At 33.6% G+C, this 13,872-nt stretch overlaps 3 protein-coding genes across 3 annotated transcripts; 2 read left to right on the forward strand and 1 right to left on the reverse strand.

Annotated features, from left to right (window-relative positions):
• Positions 1–2,636: 2,636 nt before the first annotated feature.
• On the forward strand, positions 2,637–7,683 carry LOC145570280 (protein NRT1/ PTR FAMILY 5.9-like). Its single transcript, XM_081629318.1, has 4 exons — positions 2,637–2,909; positions 3,621–3,838; positions 6,036–6,556; positions 6,725–7,683. The coding sequence occupies exons 1-4, from the start codon at positions 2,855–2,857 to the stop codon at positions 7,524–7,526; spliced, it is 1,596 nt and encodes a 531-aa protein (XP_081485444.1). The 5' UTR covers positions 2,637–2,854; the 3' UTR covers positions 7,527–7,683.
• Positions 7,684–8,135: 452 nt separating this feature from the next.
• Positions 8,136–10,125, reverse strand: LOC145570281 (uncharacterized). The gene has a single exon (XM_081629319.1). The coding sequence runs from the start codon at positions 9,470–9,472 to the stop codon at positions 8,513–8,515; it is 960 nt and encodes a 319-aa protein (XP_081485445.1). The 5' UTR covers positions 9,473–10,125; the 3' UTR covers positions 8,136–8,512.
• Positions 10,126–10,733: 608 nt separating this feature from the next.
• Positions 10,734–13,510, forward strand: LOC145571906 (uncharacterized). The gene is made up of 6 exons (XM_081630934.1): positions 10,734–11,005; positions 11,638–11,673; positions 12,347–12,548; positions 12,815–12,893; positions 13,001–13,118; positions 13,250–13,510. Exons 1-6 carry the CDS (start codon positions 10,812–10,814, stop codon positions 13,272–13,274), a joined length of 654 nt encoding a protein of 217 aa, XP_081487060.1. The 5' UTR covers positions 10,734–10,811; the 3' UTR covers positions 13,275–13,510.
• The last annotated feature ends 362 nt before the right edge of the window (positions 13,511–13,872 follow it).

Below are 13,872 nucleotides of genomic sequence, written 5' to 3' on the forward strand. Positions count from 1 at the left end.
TGGTCGTTCTTTCGGGGACGGAGGGAGTACGTTTTTTAATGGATTGAATACAAGCTTGTTAATGTGATTCTTTCCCCTCTCATCTTTGTAATCATAATTTCAACGTATACATATGTTCTGCAACTACATTGTGAAAAAACTTATTATCTTATCACATGGAGAGAAACTCGCGAGACAACAAGATTAACAACCAAATTACAATTTAATTATTGTTAAATTTACTAATTAATCCGTACTATGTATGAATCATCATTATATACTCTATTATTAATTAGATTGTTTTACTTAATTATTTTTTCTACTTTTGTGTATGTGTAGTCTCTCAATGTAACCGTCAATAATACCAAAAAAAAATTGCTACAAATGTGTATTACATTGATCAAATAACTAGGATAGTCTGCAAATATTTTCTGTAACACGTAACTGTTTAAACTCAAAGTATAAGTAAGAAGGATGAAGTAAACTACACTTTACATCGATCTCCCCACTAGTTTTAATGAGGAAAAACTCATTAGAATGTCCACTAAAACAATCAAGTAGCTAGTGCACTTCCTTCTATGTCGTATGTTTTTTATGGGAAATGAAGTGGACAAATTAAAAGCAAAAGGAAAGACGTACATATCAAGTTGATGAAGCCCCCACATGTTAGGGTCTGAAATAAAACCTAGCCTTGTGTTATATACAACAATGGAATATGAAAGTTGTTTTATTGCTTGTCCTAATTAACCTTCCTTTATTTGTGGATTTAGTCTTAAAAAGAAAAACCAACCGAATGTTATAAGTGAAATTTCTTTATTTTATGGTAAGAAGGTCCTATTGGGACAAAATTTAAACAGATTACCCTGTTCTGAGTTAGTCAAACGGCGGGAGGGGGGGCTAAGTTAGTAAATAAGATCCTTTAGAACAAGAGGAGGGGGGGGGGGGGGGGGGGAGTCTCAACTTCAAAGAGCCTCATTAAATTTGATCCCATTACCTCATACTTGAAAGATGCAAAATTAAAATTTTCCACTATATATGCTAAGTAGTCGATACATAAACTACTTTAATCATGTTTTTTTCTGGCTTGGAGTTCGACATATTATTATGCATCAAATAATTAGTGTTGTGATGTAGGCTATCAAGCAAGAATTGGAAGGATAATACGTACTCCGATCCTTATCATTCTTGTTTTATGATGATATTATTGGTAGATCGAAAGGTAGTTTGGTTAAGGATAATAATCTTCAAAAAAAAACACAATCATGATTGTCAATCGTTACAATATGCATTGTATCACCTTATTTGATATAATAATCCAACATTAGTAATTTTCTATAGGAAAAAAGAATGCAAAAAACATGCATATCACCTTTACTTTTATTCATCTTTCACCCTTATCCTTTTATTTAATATATAAGAACTCAATCATTTTTCTTTTCACCATAAAAAAATCAAGGGTTAGCTTACAACTCTTCCAAGTTCAATAATCATTTTACAATAACAACATTAAAAGTTAGATAAGGGTTTTTTTTTATTAAGCGAAATGACATGTCATTCAACTATCAAGTTAATAAGAAAAACAAGCCAATTAGCTTTCGTTCTTACAACACATTTCAAATTGTTTATTATCTTTTAGGTTTACAAGGTGGACAATGTGATCATGCACGCAAATATTTTACTATATCATGACAACTTAAAACACTTTCTCACTTAGGTTGAATTGAAACCATGATGACCTAACAACATGTATTGAAGTGTGGAGGAGCATACGAACACATGACTTGGTGTGTGCATCTCACACTTCAACTTGTGCCACACACCGGTGCAAACACAAATTATGTGATAGCAAGTATACCTCACACGCTTGCGTGTGGTGCATGAACAATGAAACATATACACAAGTTACGATTATATATGAGAAATACGTTAGTTATAGTAACTAACATATAGAGTCTGAATAAAATAAAAAATAAAAAAATAAAAAAAAAGTTAACTAACATGTAGAGTTTTTTTTTTTTTTTTTTTTTTCTTTTCACATCAAACAACCTATAGTTAGTTATAGGTTGTTCAATGTGAAAAAATAAATAAATAAATAAATAAAAACATTTAGGTTGTTACGATTTTGCCTAATGTTCACATGTATAAACATTTTTGAACTTTTATGTAACTGTATGGCGAACTCAAGTAGTCAACTTAGCTTGTTAAATAGCCTTAATTAAAACATAACAATTATCACCCTTATGAAAAGTTATCTAAATTTATATCCCTAATTTTTGGAAGATAAAAGAGAACATATAATCTCCTCCAATTTGTATACTACCTCCGTTTTATAATTTTTGCAACTTTGAGGGTATTATTTGAGAGATAAAATATTTCAAAGTTGCAACAAAATATGAAACGGAAGTAGAAGTTTTCTTTCCAATATCAATATATCGCAATTAGAAGCTTGTTTAATTTATAGTTTATATGCAAGTACTACGTATTACTTTTATATATACCTCCTCAGTCCTCATATATCATCATGAACCCCTTTCCCACCCCTGCACCCCAAATATAAGTATCCATGTCACCAAAAATGGAAAAGAAAAATGTGTACATAAAGTTTATTATTAGTGGCATGTCTAATAACCCCATTAAAACATAAGGAAACAAAAAAACTTTACACATTGTGCTTCATGATCAATAATGGGTACAGTATACGTGCGCACAACAAATATATAATGGAAACTTTGGCTACCAAAGCTTAAGAGTCTTAATTGTTTTCATGAAATTCAGAAAAGATTAATGATGATATTGCTAGCTATTAATTGGAGGTTTTTGGTAATTTCTACCACATTATTGTAGTTATATTATTCTTCTTTACTTCTCTTTCTACATGGCAGGAAGACAGAAATCTAGAGCCCTCAACAAACCATGTATCATGCTTATAGGTATGTTAGTTACTCTATCAATTATTCATTATTATTTTCATCTCAATGGCACAACTTTTAAAATTTAAAGGAGTTTTTGTGAAAAATTACCTTATTATATACATCAAATTTTGTGTAAAACTACCTTATAATTTTATTTTTTATTTTTTATTTTTTTTGTAAGAAAGTACCTTATAAATCTAAATGTTGTAAATTGATACCATGTGCTTTAATTTAACAATGAAAGAGAAGGGGAATTAGGGGTTATAAGAGGGCTATGAAGAAATTGGGTGGGAAAAGGAGAGAAAATGATTGAAAATGGGTCATTAAACGTCTTTTATTCAATGCAATTATTCAGCAAAAGGTAACTTTTTACAACATTAATTGTTTTATAAGGTAGATTTTTATTACAACATCCATTGTTTGTTTAAAAGGTAGTTTCTTACAATATTTTTTAATAAGATAGTTTTTCACACTTGTATAAGCTAGTTTTTTTACAAAAAGACCAAATTTAAAATAACATGCATTTACTTGGATAATGCATGCAAAATTATTAATCTTTGTGTGTTACAATGTTTAATTTTACGAGTAATATATATGATTTGTGAAATATTCATGGTACTCTTCAATTTATTCATAAGTTCTCAAATCATGTCTAGATAATATCATATGAATTGGCTTGTTATCTTATTTGATTCATTACAACGTGCATGTGCATGTGCGTATTTACAGTGATTGCGGGCATGGAGAGATTTGCATTCAAAGGGGTAGCATCAAATTTGGTGACATATCTTACAGATATTATACATATGAGCAATTCAGCAGCAGCTAAAACTGTAAATAGTTGGTGTGGGCTTACATCTATTATGCCACTATTGGTGGCTCCTCTTGCTGATTCTTTATGGGATCACTACTCAACAATATTGGTATCATCGTTATTCTATATTCTGGTAAGTTCTCATCTATAAATATACGTATAACTATGCAATCCTGTGAGTTTTTTTTTTTTTTTTTTTTTTTTTTTTTTTTTTTTTTTTTTTTTTTTTTTTAAATGGAAAGGTGAACAAGAAGTTAGAATAATATTATCTCAAGACTATATCCTAACTTATCAGAAAATAAAAAAAGAAAATTTACTATCCATAAACGGATCAATATCTTGATGAATTTGTATAAAATGGCCCAAAGAAACAACATAATCTGCTGCTCTATTACCCTCTCTATATACAATCCTTGTGAGTTGTGATCTAAAGGTGTAGTGTAGCTATAGGATGGTAACATATACAGCCATAATACCTTGGTCGTCTTGGGACTTTTGGCTCATGTTCGCATCCATATGGCAATAGGATGGTAGATGGGAGCTAAGAGATGTTTAAGTCGTCATGAATTAAAAGTGACGCGGTATATATAAGTTTAGGTACTAACTAGGTTAGACCACATGCAATGCATAGATGTTGAATAATTATAATAACAATATGATTATATAAAAAAAAAAGAAAATAATGAATCGATTTACCGGACATTAAAACACATGAAATATGAGTATTAAAAACAATAAAAACATGTGAAAGTTAATATAATATATGTTATAGTTATAATGTGCAAGTTCTCGTCAAAAAAAAAAAAAAAAAAAAAAATAGTGCAAGTTGATATTTTAGCAAGTTCACTTTAAATTTTATATAAAAAAACTCGTAATTTAGATGCAAACTTTATTTTTATATAACAATGATTTATTTTTTAGAAAGTAATTTTGGCGAGAAATTTTTGATAATACAATGCCAAATGTCCCCTCGGATTCGCTTGTAGTTGTATGTAATAGATAAGCTTTGAGGATTTATGAAATGCCACTCATATTTTGCCTTATTCGTTGAATTAAGTACTTTGGCTATTTTGTGTGTGATAATTACTAATTAAGCAAACACCCATCCATGTAAATCGATTGGTTTTTATCTTGGTGAATTGAATGCAATACAAATATAGAGTTCTTCCATGTGTATTGGAGAAGATTTAAAGTGAAATCCTATCAACCTACCATATTTTTAGAAGTTAAAGAACTATTTTTCAATTATGATAAGAAATCTCCTCTATAATAATACTACAAAGGTGTTACCTAAAAATATAAAATTAAAATAAATGTATGGATTCACAATTTCACATCAATACATCATACAGAATGTCAGATGTTGGTACCTTGGTGGTTTCCACGGCAAAATGCACTTTCATTTGTTACCCTGACGAATTGCAAATGTGTTCTACCAACTTTTTTATGGGTACATATAGTGCTATAAAACTATAAAAGGCATAATGTAGATAATGTAGATAGAATTTGACCAATATTGAGTAGTACCCTAGAGTGTGTCAAAAAAAAAAAAAAAGTGGTACCCTAGAGAGTAGAGACTAACCAATCAAACTAGTTGCTTTCAATAAATAATTGATATCTTGCAATATCAATCTTTTATCATTTATTTGAACAAATATTATTATGTGTTGTACGAGTATAAAGAATCGGGTTATTTTTAGCTTTTACCATATACTCCGTTACGGCGTTATATACCATTGCAGAAGTTTGGAAGATGATTTTGTTACTCCTGATAAGTAGAACACAAACTTTTTTAACTCATAATGAAGCTGTCAAAATCAATTTTTAGAGTGTCAAAATCATTTTCCTATTAATTCTCATTTGATTTCATTTTCATTTCACAATTATAGAACATCTTTAATTATTAAACCCTCAATTATTCTAATTAAATACTCCTTAAACGTCCTTTTTTTTTTTACATCATTAATACATGGCCAAGCGGCACTTTTATATAATTCCAGAGAAATAAAAAATTCTAGCACAATTACATGATACCTTAAATCTAAATACATCGGAGATTCGACCAACAACCGCCTTAATAAAAATGTTCATCTGAAGTAATACAACCTGTGAGTTAGTATTGATTCGACTTAAAACCCACTTTTAATTATCAAGAATTCCGTTTCAAAAAAAAAAAAAAAAAAAAAAAAAAAAAATCAAGAATTCTACAATTAACATCTTTTGCTTGGAGTTGCTTCACTTCCCCACCCCCTTCTTTTTTTTTTTTTTTCCTTTCCCTTTTTGTTTTGGTAAGCCTTTACTTATTACTACTCCTTTGCCCCTACTTATAGGGCCTTGCAGCATTAACATCAACTACATTCGAATGGGCATGGCCAGTGAACAAGAATATCTCCAACGCATTCATGTTTTGGTCACTCTGTTTAATATCACTCGGCCAAGGAGGCTACAACCCTTCCTTGCAAGCCTTTGGAGCGGATCAACTCGGAGAGGAAGAAGACTTGCCCACTGATCAAACAGACCTTAAAAAATCCAGTAAAAGGACCCTATTCTTCACTTGGTGGTACTTTGGTGTTTGCAGCGGCAGCCTCTTGGGAGTCTCTGTAATGTCATATATCCAAGACACTTTAGGCTGGTCTCTAGGCTTTGCAGTTCCTACCTTAGCCATGATCGCGTCTATCATCTTGTTTTCCAGCGGCACCAGAAGCTATACATTTAATTTCACTAATGATCACAAGGTTGATAATCCTAATCCGTTCAAGACTACGGTTGATGGTCTAAAAGCTGCTATATCAAGGGTATTCAACTGTGGCATCGGTGAAACTCATCGCAAAGTCGATGTTCCAGAGTTAGAGTAAGTTTCTTCTATTTCAACAGAATGCATTAACTTGAACAATCAAAAAGATTTTTACGTTGTAATTAATAGGTACTTGCACTTGATAAATCAAAGCATCTTTCATTTTTCCTTTCAACAAAACAGAATTTCTAACAGTAATGGTCTTTTTTCCTCTATATCTTAAAGGCTGCAGGAAAATCAAATCTCAAGCCAAAAGTTAGTAGGAACCAAGGAAGTTGATGAGAAACCCAGTAAAAGAATTCAGCTTTCTGACAATATTAAGGTATCACTAAGGCTCTTACCTATTTGGACCATGTTGCTGCTGTTTGCTGTGATCTTCCAACAACCAGCCACATTCTTCACCAAACAAGGCATGACGATGAAACGAAATATAGGCACCAAGTTCAAGATACCACCAGCGACTCTCCAAGGAGCCATTACTGTCTCAATTATCCTCCTGATGCCCTTGTATGACAAGATTCTCGTTCCATGTACACAAGTTATCACCAGAAATGAGAAGGGAATAACCGTCCTGCAGAGAATGGGAGCAGGAATGGTCCTTTCTATCATTGCCATGGTGATTGCTGCCTTGGTAGAAGAGAAGAGACTCAGAACTCCATCATTGACTATATTTTGGTTGCTACCACAATACATATTACTAGGCATATCAGACATCTTCACTGTTGTGGGAATGCAAGAGTTCTTTTATGGTGAAGTCCCTGTTAAAATGAGGACAATGGGAATAGCCCTGTATACTAGTGTGTTCGGAGTAGGCAGTTTCCTTAGTGCTATGATGATATCTTTGATTGAGATCTTCAGTACAAGGGGAGGAAAGCAGAGTTGGTTCTCAGATGATATGTCGAAAGCAAGGCTGGATAAGTACTACTGGCTACTAGCTATATTAAGTACATTCAGTTTGCTTGTGTATATAATTTTGTGTAGATTTCACAAGAGTAGGAGTGATTTGGGTGATGAAAATGATGTATAAAGTTCCAGTTTATCAATACACTAGAGTAGTAGTGACTTGATTGATGAAAACAGTTCATAAAGTTATCGTTTATCAGCTTTTCTCTCGCTCTAAGCTGATCTTGTTACCAAATATAATCCTCTACATCAGACAGACTGACAGACAGGTGATTGGAACAAACAGGAAACTAATAACAGAAACAGTGGCATCGTGAGAAACTGTGAGCACATGAAAGTGCATGACTAAATTTCTTAAGCAACGCTTGCAGCAAGACAAGGCAATTGGGTTAACAGAACAGCAGAAACAGATGGAATCAGAGGATACATGTAACAGGTGTATCGTAATATCAACACTGCTCAAAATTAGAGTGCCATGACACCATCCATCATAACACGAAAATAGCAAGATGACTAGCTGTGATTCAATTCACATTATAAGATTGGCAAGTCACCCAAAGCTCAGGCTTATAAAAGAGAGTCAAGCTGCCCAAAGCAACAATTACAGCAGGGGGGAAAATGGCAAATGTGTTCTTACGCGCAAGGGAATAACATCAAACATTGTGATCTTTCCACATATTCCATATCATGAAACAAAACATCAAAAAATGTTTTGCTGATGATACACCAAACATGAAAAATCAAAGTAATCGTTGAATTGAACAGCTATACACACTTAACAAGAATTATGCCACAATAGAAAGTATAATTCCATAGAACTATAATATTTAAGCTTTCTTTGTTCATAATATACAAACAACACATTTTTATGGCTGAAGAAGATCCAAAAGCACTAGCAAAGAATGAATGTGAATACTTCATAACACTCATAACTATAATCACCTGATACAAAGATGGATAACCACAGCTATTTTCCTGGAATTCAAAGGCATATTTCCCGTTCCTACTCCTTGTAACTCCCTTCATAATCTACATGTAATCTTCGATCTTTCGCATCAAAGGAAGAAATTCTTTTCGTTTACTCATACAAGCAGTCGAACACCAAGTTACCTAACTCACTGAATGAGAGCCATGACCATTAACACCCAACTCCACAGCACCACCATTCTCCCTTCTCAACCCTGCACTACCATCTTCTTGTTTAACCACATCATTACCACCATCATCGGAATCCGAATCCAAAGTAAACGTCCCTTGATTCTCCACCCTTAGCACCTCAACACCGAGAGGACGGTAACTCGAGTAATTACCCTCGGCAACAAACCTTCTTCCAAAACATGAATACACCACACAAATCGAAGTAACAAGGAAAGCAAGATGACAATTGAACAAAAGCACAGCAATCGCCCCACCACGATGAGTATCCATATGACCATTACAATTAATCGTGTAATTCCCTCTACTCTTATAATGCAAAGCACAATTATTCGCAATCAAATCCGAAAAAAACGAAAACCCCATTTGCACAGTCCAAGTACCCTTCAAGATTAACCCTAACCCACGACCCAATTTAGGGATTCCGGAATTTGGGGAAATCAATTCAATCATAGTAGAAAACACACAAATTGCAATCGGAACAAGCATTAAATCATAGTAACGATTCTCAATTCCATCAGAATCCTTCAAATGGAGATGAAAAAGGAGAAATTCCTCGAGAAAAGCAAATAGAAGGATCAAATTGAGTAAAGAAAAAGGGAAATTGAGCGATTTAGAGAAGAAATTACAAAGACCCAGAAGAGAAAACATGAAGAAAAGGGAAGAAATCGCGAGTACCTGAATTTGAAGAGTAGAACCGATTTTGTCAGAGGAAGAAATAGCGTCGAAGAAGGAGAGAAGAGAGTTGATGATGAAGAGGAGAGAGAGAGATGCGGCGGAGATAAGGGTGATTGTGGAGAATCGACGGTGGTTATTGGGTGGTTGCTGCGGTGGTTGGGAGGAAGAGGAGAGAGATTCCCAAGCTCCGAGAAGGATGAAACTGCCGCCGGCGAATGCCATTGAAAACAACCCCATTGTAGTTTGATGGTTTTCTGGGAATTGGAGTTGTTCTTCTGCAAATGATCTGCAAAGAAGACGAAGACGAAGATGAAGATGAAGATGAAGATGGAGTTGGAGATGGCGTTGGAAAACAGCTGAGGTATTGGAAAGAGGTTGGTCAAAGGAGAGAGAGTGGTGGAATGCAGAGACAGCAGAGTGGTCGTTAACTTGAAAAAGTCACCGGCCGTTACACGGTACGCTGCTGTAGAAGAATTTTCTGTTCCCTCCTGCGTCCGGCATTGACAAAATTGACTTATAAACTCCGTAAACTTACAGAGCACTCGGTAAGGGCTTTATTGGATCGGAATCTCACACAGGTGTTTGGGTTAACAAGGTAGGCCCTATGAGAGCGGGGGAAAGCCGGAAAGGTAAGAAAATTCGGAATTCCCTCCACTAAAAATCTCTAATGGGGTTTGATCCCAAAAGTATCAAATTACTCGATTAATACTACTATAAATCTAGATCAAATTACTCGATTAACTTTTATTTGATCTAGATCTTGATTACCTTGTCAAATTGGCTCAATACGATAATGAACTTAAACTTATTAAGTATTCACTATTTAGTATTTGGCATTAAAGTCAAGTGGTAGTATTCTTTGCCCAAATACAAATCAACCTACATATACATAAAATGATCAATTTAAATGTTTTCAGTGCACATTTCTTTTTAAAATGAAGATGAATGATTTGACCAGCTATTGTGTATACTCTAATATAACTTCATTCGTGATATATTGCACAACTTATGAAATACGAAGTAATTGGTCATAAGAATTGTTTTTTTTTTTCATTGGAAAAGTTTAAGAATAGTAGTCTCTCTTTTATTCATTAAATTTAAGCGTTCAAGCATCAAATAATATCTTTTTTTATCCTTTGAATCGCAATCACATCACGCAAGATCACACTTCAACAGAATGCAATGCATGCCTCCAATACCCTTTTCAATCAAATAAGCAACAAGTACCATGATATTTTCAATTAAAATCACATTTTAATTAAATTTCATTACCGTTATCCATTATTATCTACCAATTAGCATCTCATACACGAATTAAAAGTTTTTGCTTTAAACCCTCAATTAGGCACCAAATAACAATCTCTTATCATCAAATTTATCAAAATAGATTTACAATTACATCACGAAAAAGCACACTTCAACGCAATGTCAAACTTTTACCAATTTCACTCAAATAGGCAACTCCTATCATCAACTTCTTAATCTCACCTTAATCATATTCCTTTTCTGTATAAAAGCAATCCAACTCTTTAAAACAAAAACAAAGTAATCCAATCTCCTTCTTTCTTTATTATCAATGGAACCCATGAAAATGACAAAATTTCCAATCTTCAAAGTAACCTCACTCTTCTCATATTTGATGTTGATGGTGTTGCACTTCCAGTTTAGTGTTGAAGGTCGTGTCTTATTTTCTCTCTCCAAACCAAACCCCAATGATGCTGCTGCTTACGCTCGTTGGTTGGTTTCCCAGAATTCTTGGGGTGTTCTCAAGTATATTTCTTTCTCTTCTTTTCTATCAATTTCCAATTTTTCTTGTTAATTGATTACTGGGATGTTTACAATTTTTGTTTGATTGCAATTGTTTAATTGAAAACCCCTTAAATTTCGTATCTTTGATTATTTGGGTTTTTATTCAATCATTGTATTCTAAATGGGTTTGTTTAGATTGAGGACATTGATATAATCATATGAAAGAATTGAATCAAATTACTTAGATTGGTGTTGACCAATTTTGGGGAAGCTGGTTTTTTTGGATTGGATTGGATTGTAGTGTGTAGAGGGAGTGACTGTAATATAGTTGGATTCAATTCAATGTCTTCGAACACGTTGACCAACTAAGTTAGTAGACATCCATCTGAAGAAGAACTTTGAATATTAGCGTTCATCTTACTAAAGTAGTAGTTATATCCTTTTAATTCAATCATCATTCATCACAACGATTGAATTGAACCATCTAACTTGTTTTTGCTGGCCTTGATAAATCAAATGCAATTTTTTTCGTTCTTCGAATTCAAAACTGAAAAGTATTATCTTTTGGTTTTATATTGTGTTTATGTGTTCAATTCAAGGTGAAAGTAATCTGTTGAGGTTTTAAACTAACATTTTCGTCATTTGTTTTGCAGTACCATTTCGCCAGATTTGGGAGGAGCACCTTTTGGGTATTCACTCTTTCCCTAACTTTGTTATTCTTTTCTCTTGCACTTCATGGTTTTTAAATTTGTGTCGGGTTTTAGTGCTGAAGTTGGGTTCTGTGTATCGGTGTCACGTTTACTCATCACAGATATTGCATTGTTTGTATGTTTGATTCTGATAGTCTTTCAATGTCATGGCATTCATTTGGTTCATGTTCTTGTTACAATAGCTATCAAATTTTATTAGATGATCTTGTTTGATTGAGCCTTCAGTGCTTCCGATGTGATGGCATCAATGTCGTCTGTCAATCAATTTCAATATATGTTCCACAATCCACAGGACCACATATCAAGTTTTTGAGGTTTTACCTATGCATGATCAATTAAATTGCTGAGAGTCTTATACTTGCCAGTTGCCACATTAGTGCTGTATGTTGTTGAGGCACGGCTGGCAATAATGTCTTCATTGATTTAACACACATTAGCAAATTTCTGTTTTCACATAATATTTACCCCTATTAATCTTCGAGTAGTTAAACTGCTGAGAGGGTCTTTGTCCTTACAACTTACAAATACATCCTTCAGGAGATGATAGCTATTGTTATATTACAATTTGTGAACCCCACAAACTCTTTCTGAATTGATTTTAGGAATCATATCAATTGATTGACATTGTGATGTGTCTGGAATCTGCATGTAGGAATGTGGTTTCGTTCAGTGATGGGCAGCCAGGCAAAGGTGCAGGTGTACCGTATTTCTACTTGACAACCCTTGATCCAACTGCAGCAAATGCTCTGAAGGACCAAAGATCCTCATTGGCAATCAGCGAATACCCAATTGGGACTTGTGGAAAAACAGATCCAGAAAATCCCACTTGTGCAAAAATTACACTTACAGGAAAGGTGTGCTTTTATTCAGTAATTTGTGGTTTTAGCGTTTGGTGAATTCATCTGTAAGATTGTAATGTTGTAGATATTCAGTCTCGAATCTGGCTTCGAAACTTGGCAGCTGTTAAATCTGAAAGGCTAGACTATGTTTACAATTAGTAAATTACATGTGGACGTGTATGACTTATTAGGATATTAGTCTAATATGTAATTATTTGCAGTATTTATCAGAAATACATGTGCAGACTTATGTGATTCACTGCCTTCGTGATCTTTTTCAGTTGAAACTGGTTGATGCTGACTCCAAAGAAGCAGAATTTGCAAGGTCTGCCTTGTTCGCAAAGCATGCTGAGATGAAAGGTAGTCTTTCTGTTATCTACTCCATATTTGAGGTAAATGAAATTTTTTTTATCCATGGGCTGGGTTATTTTTTTTTTATGCTAACACAATGGTTTATGTTTGAATAGGTTGGCCGGAGAGTCACAACTTCCAAGTCTTCAAGCTAGATATTGAAAATATATTTATGATTAACTGGTTTGGAGGTCCAAAACCTCTTACTGTTAATCAATATTTACAATGGAAGACGTGAGTGAATTTGCTCAATCATAATTCTGGATAAATATATAAGTACTGGATAAATATATAAGTACTCTGTGTATATGAAGCTCTAATTAGTTGAACTGCATAAATCTCATTTTATTATTTTGTATGTGCAGGCACAAATTGGCAAACTCTTTGTAAATTCATGCATTGCGATTCTGTTTCTGATTCAGGCATGTTGGTTCAATTGTAAATGTCAAGGGTATATAAAACATTGTTTCTGATCAAAGTCACTATGCATATCACTGTATACTGTCTGTTGTAATTTGTAACCTGCTAATTTGTATGTACATTATGAAAGTGGTATACACTATCTAGTTCATGCAAGTACTAAATTGGGTATACAGCAATATAATGGCAATTGGTATATACTTTAATCACTTCTTCTATTTCTAAATAAGTGACGTTTAAGGTTTGCACTTTTTTTTTTTTTTTTTTTTTTGACAGCAAGAACAACATAAAACAGCAGATCAAATTGCAATAAAATTCTATGCTACTAGCTATACTAGCAATCTCTGATAATGCTAACGTTTTCCATTGGACTTAATTGCATGTTTTTAGCAACATCTAAAAGTCTAGAAACTGCAATCTGAGAATATCTTGACATCCTCCTTTCCTCTTCAGTAGTCTCTTCAGAACAGCAAATAATTATTCTGTCTGAAGCTGTGTTGCAGCAATTAGACATTGAGTTTCTTTGTCAATCTCAATCATATTCCCATTCTCAAGTAAAACCCGGCCA

Source organism: Chenopodium album, chromosome 12 (genome assembly GCF_948465745.1).
Source record: "Chenopodium album chromosome 12, dcCheAlbu1.1, whole genome shotgun sequence".
Classification (NCBI taxonomy): Eukaryota; Viridiplantae; Streptophyta; class Magnoliopsida; order Caryophyllales; family Amaranthaceae; genus Chenopodium; species Chenopodium album.

Excerpts from the sequence above, each read along its gene's own strand:
- LOC145570280 (XM_081629318.1), top strand. The coding sequence starts at position 2,855 with ATGGCAGGAAGACAGAAATCTAGAGCCCTCAACAAACCATGTATCATG. Across the intron at positions 2,910-3,620 it reads ACCATGTATCATGCTTATAG|TGATTGCGGGCATGGAGAGA; the intron begins GTATGTTAGTTA and ends GCGTATTTACAG. Across the intron at positions 3,839-6,035 it reads CATCGTTATTCTATATTCTG|GGCCTTGCAGCATTAACATC; the intron begins GTAAGTTCTCAT and ends CCCTACTTATAG.
- LOC145570281 (XM_081629319.1), bottom strand. The coding sequence starts at position 9,472 with ATGGGGTTGTTTTCAATGGCATTCGCCGGCGGCAGTTTCATCCTTCTC.
- LOC145571906 (XM_081630934.1), top strand. The coding sequence starts at position 10,812 with ATGGAACCCATGAAAATGACAAAATTTCCAATCTTCAAAGTAACCTCA. Across the intron at positions 11,006-11,637 it reads AATTCTTGGGGTGTTCTCAA|TACCATTTCGCCAGATTTGG; the intron begins GTATATTTCTTT and ends TTTGTTTTGCAG. Across the intron at positions 11,674-12,346 it reads TTGGGAGGAGCACCTTTTGG|GAATGTGGTTTCGTTCAGTG; the intron begins GTATTCACTCTT and ends ATCTGCATGTAG.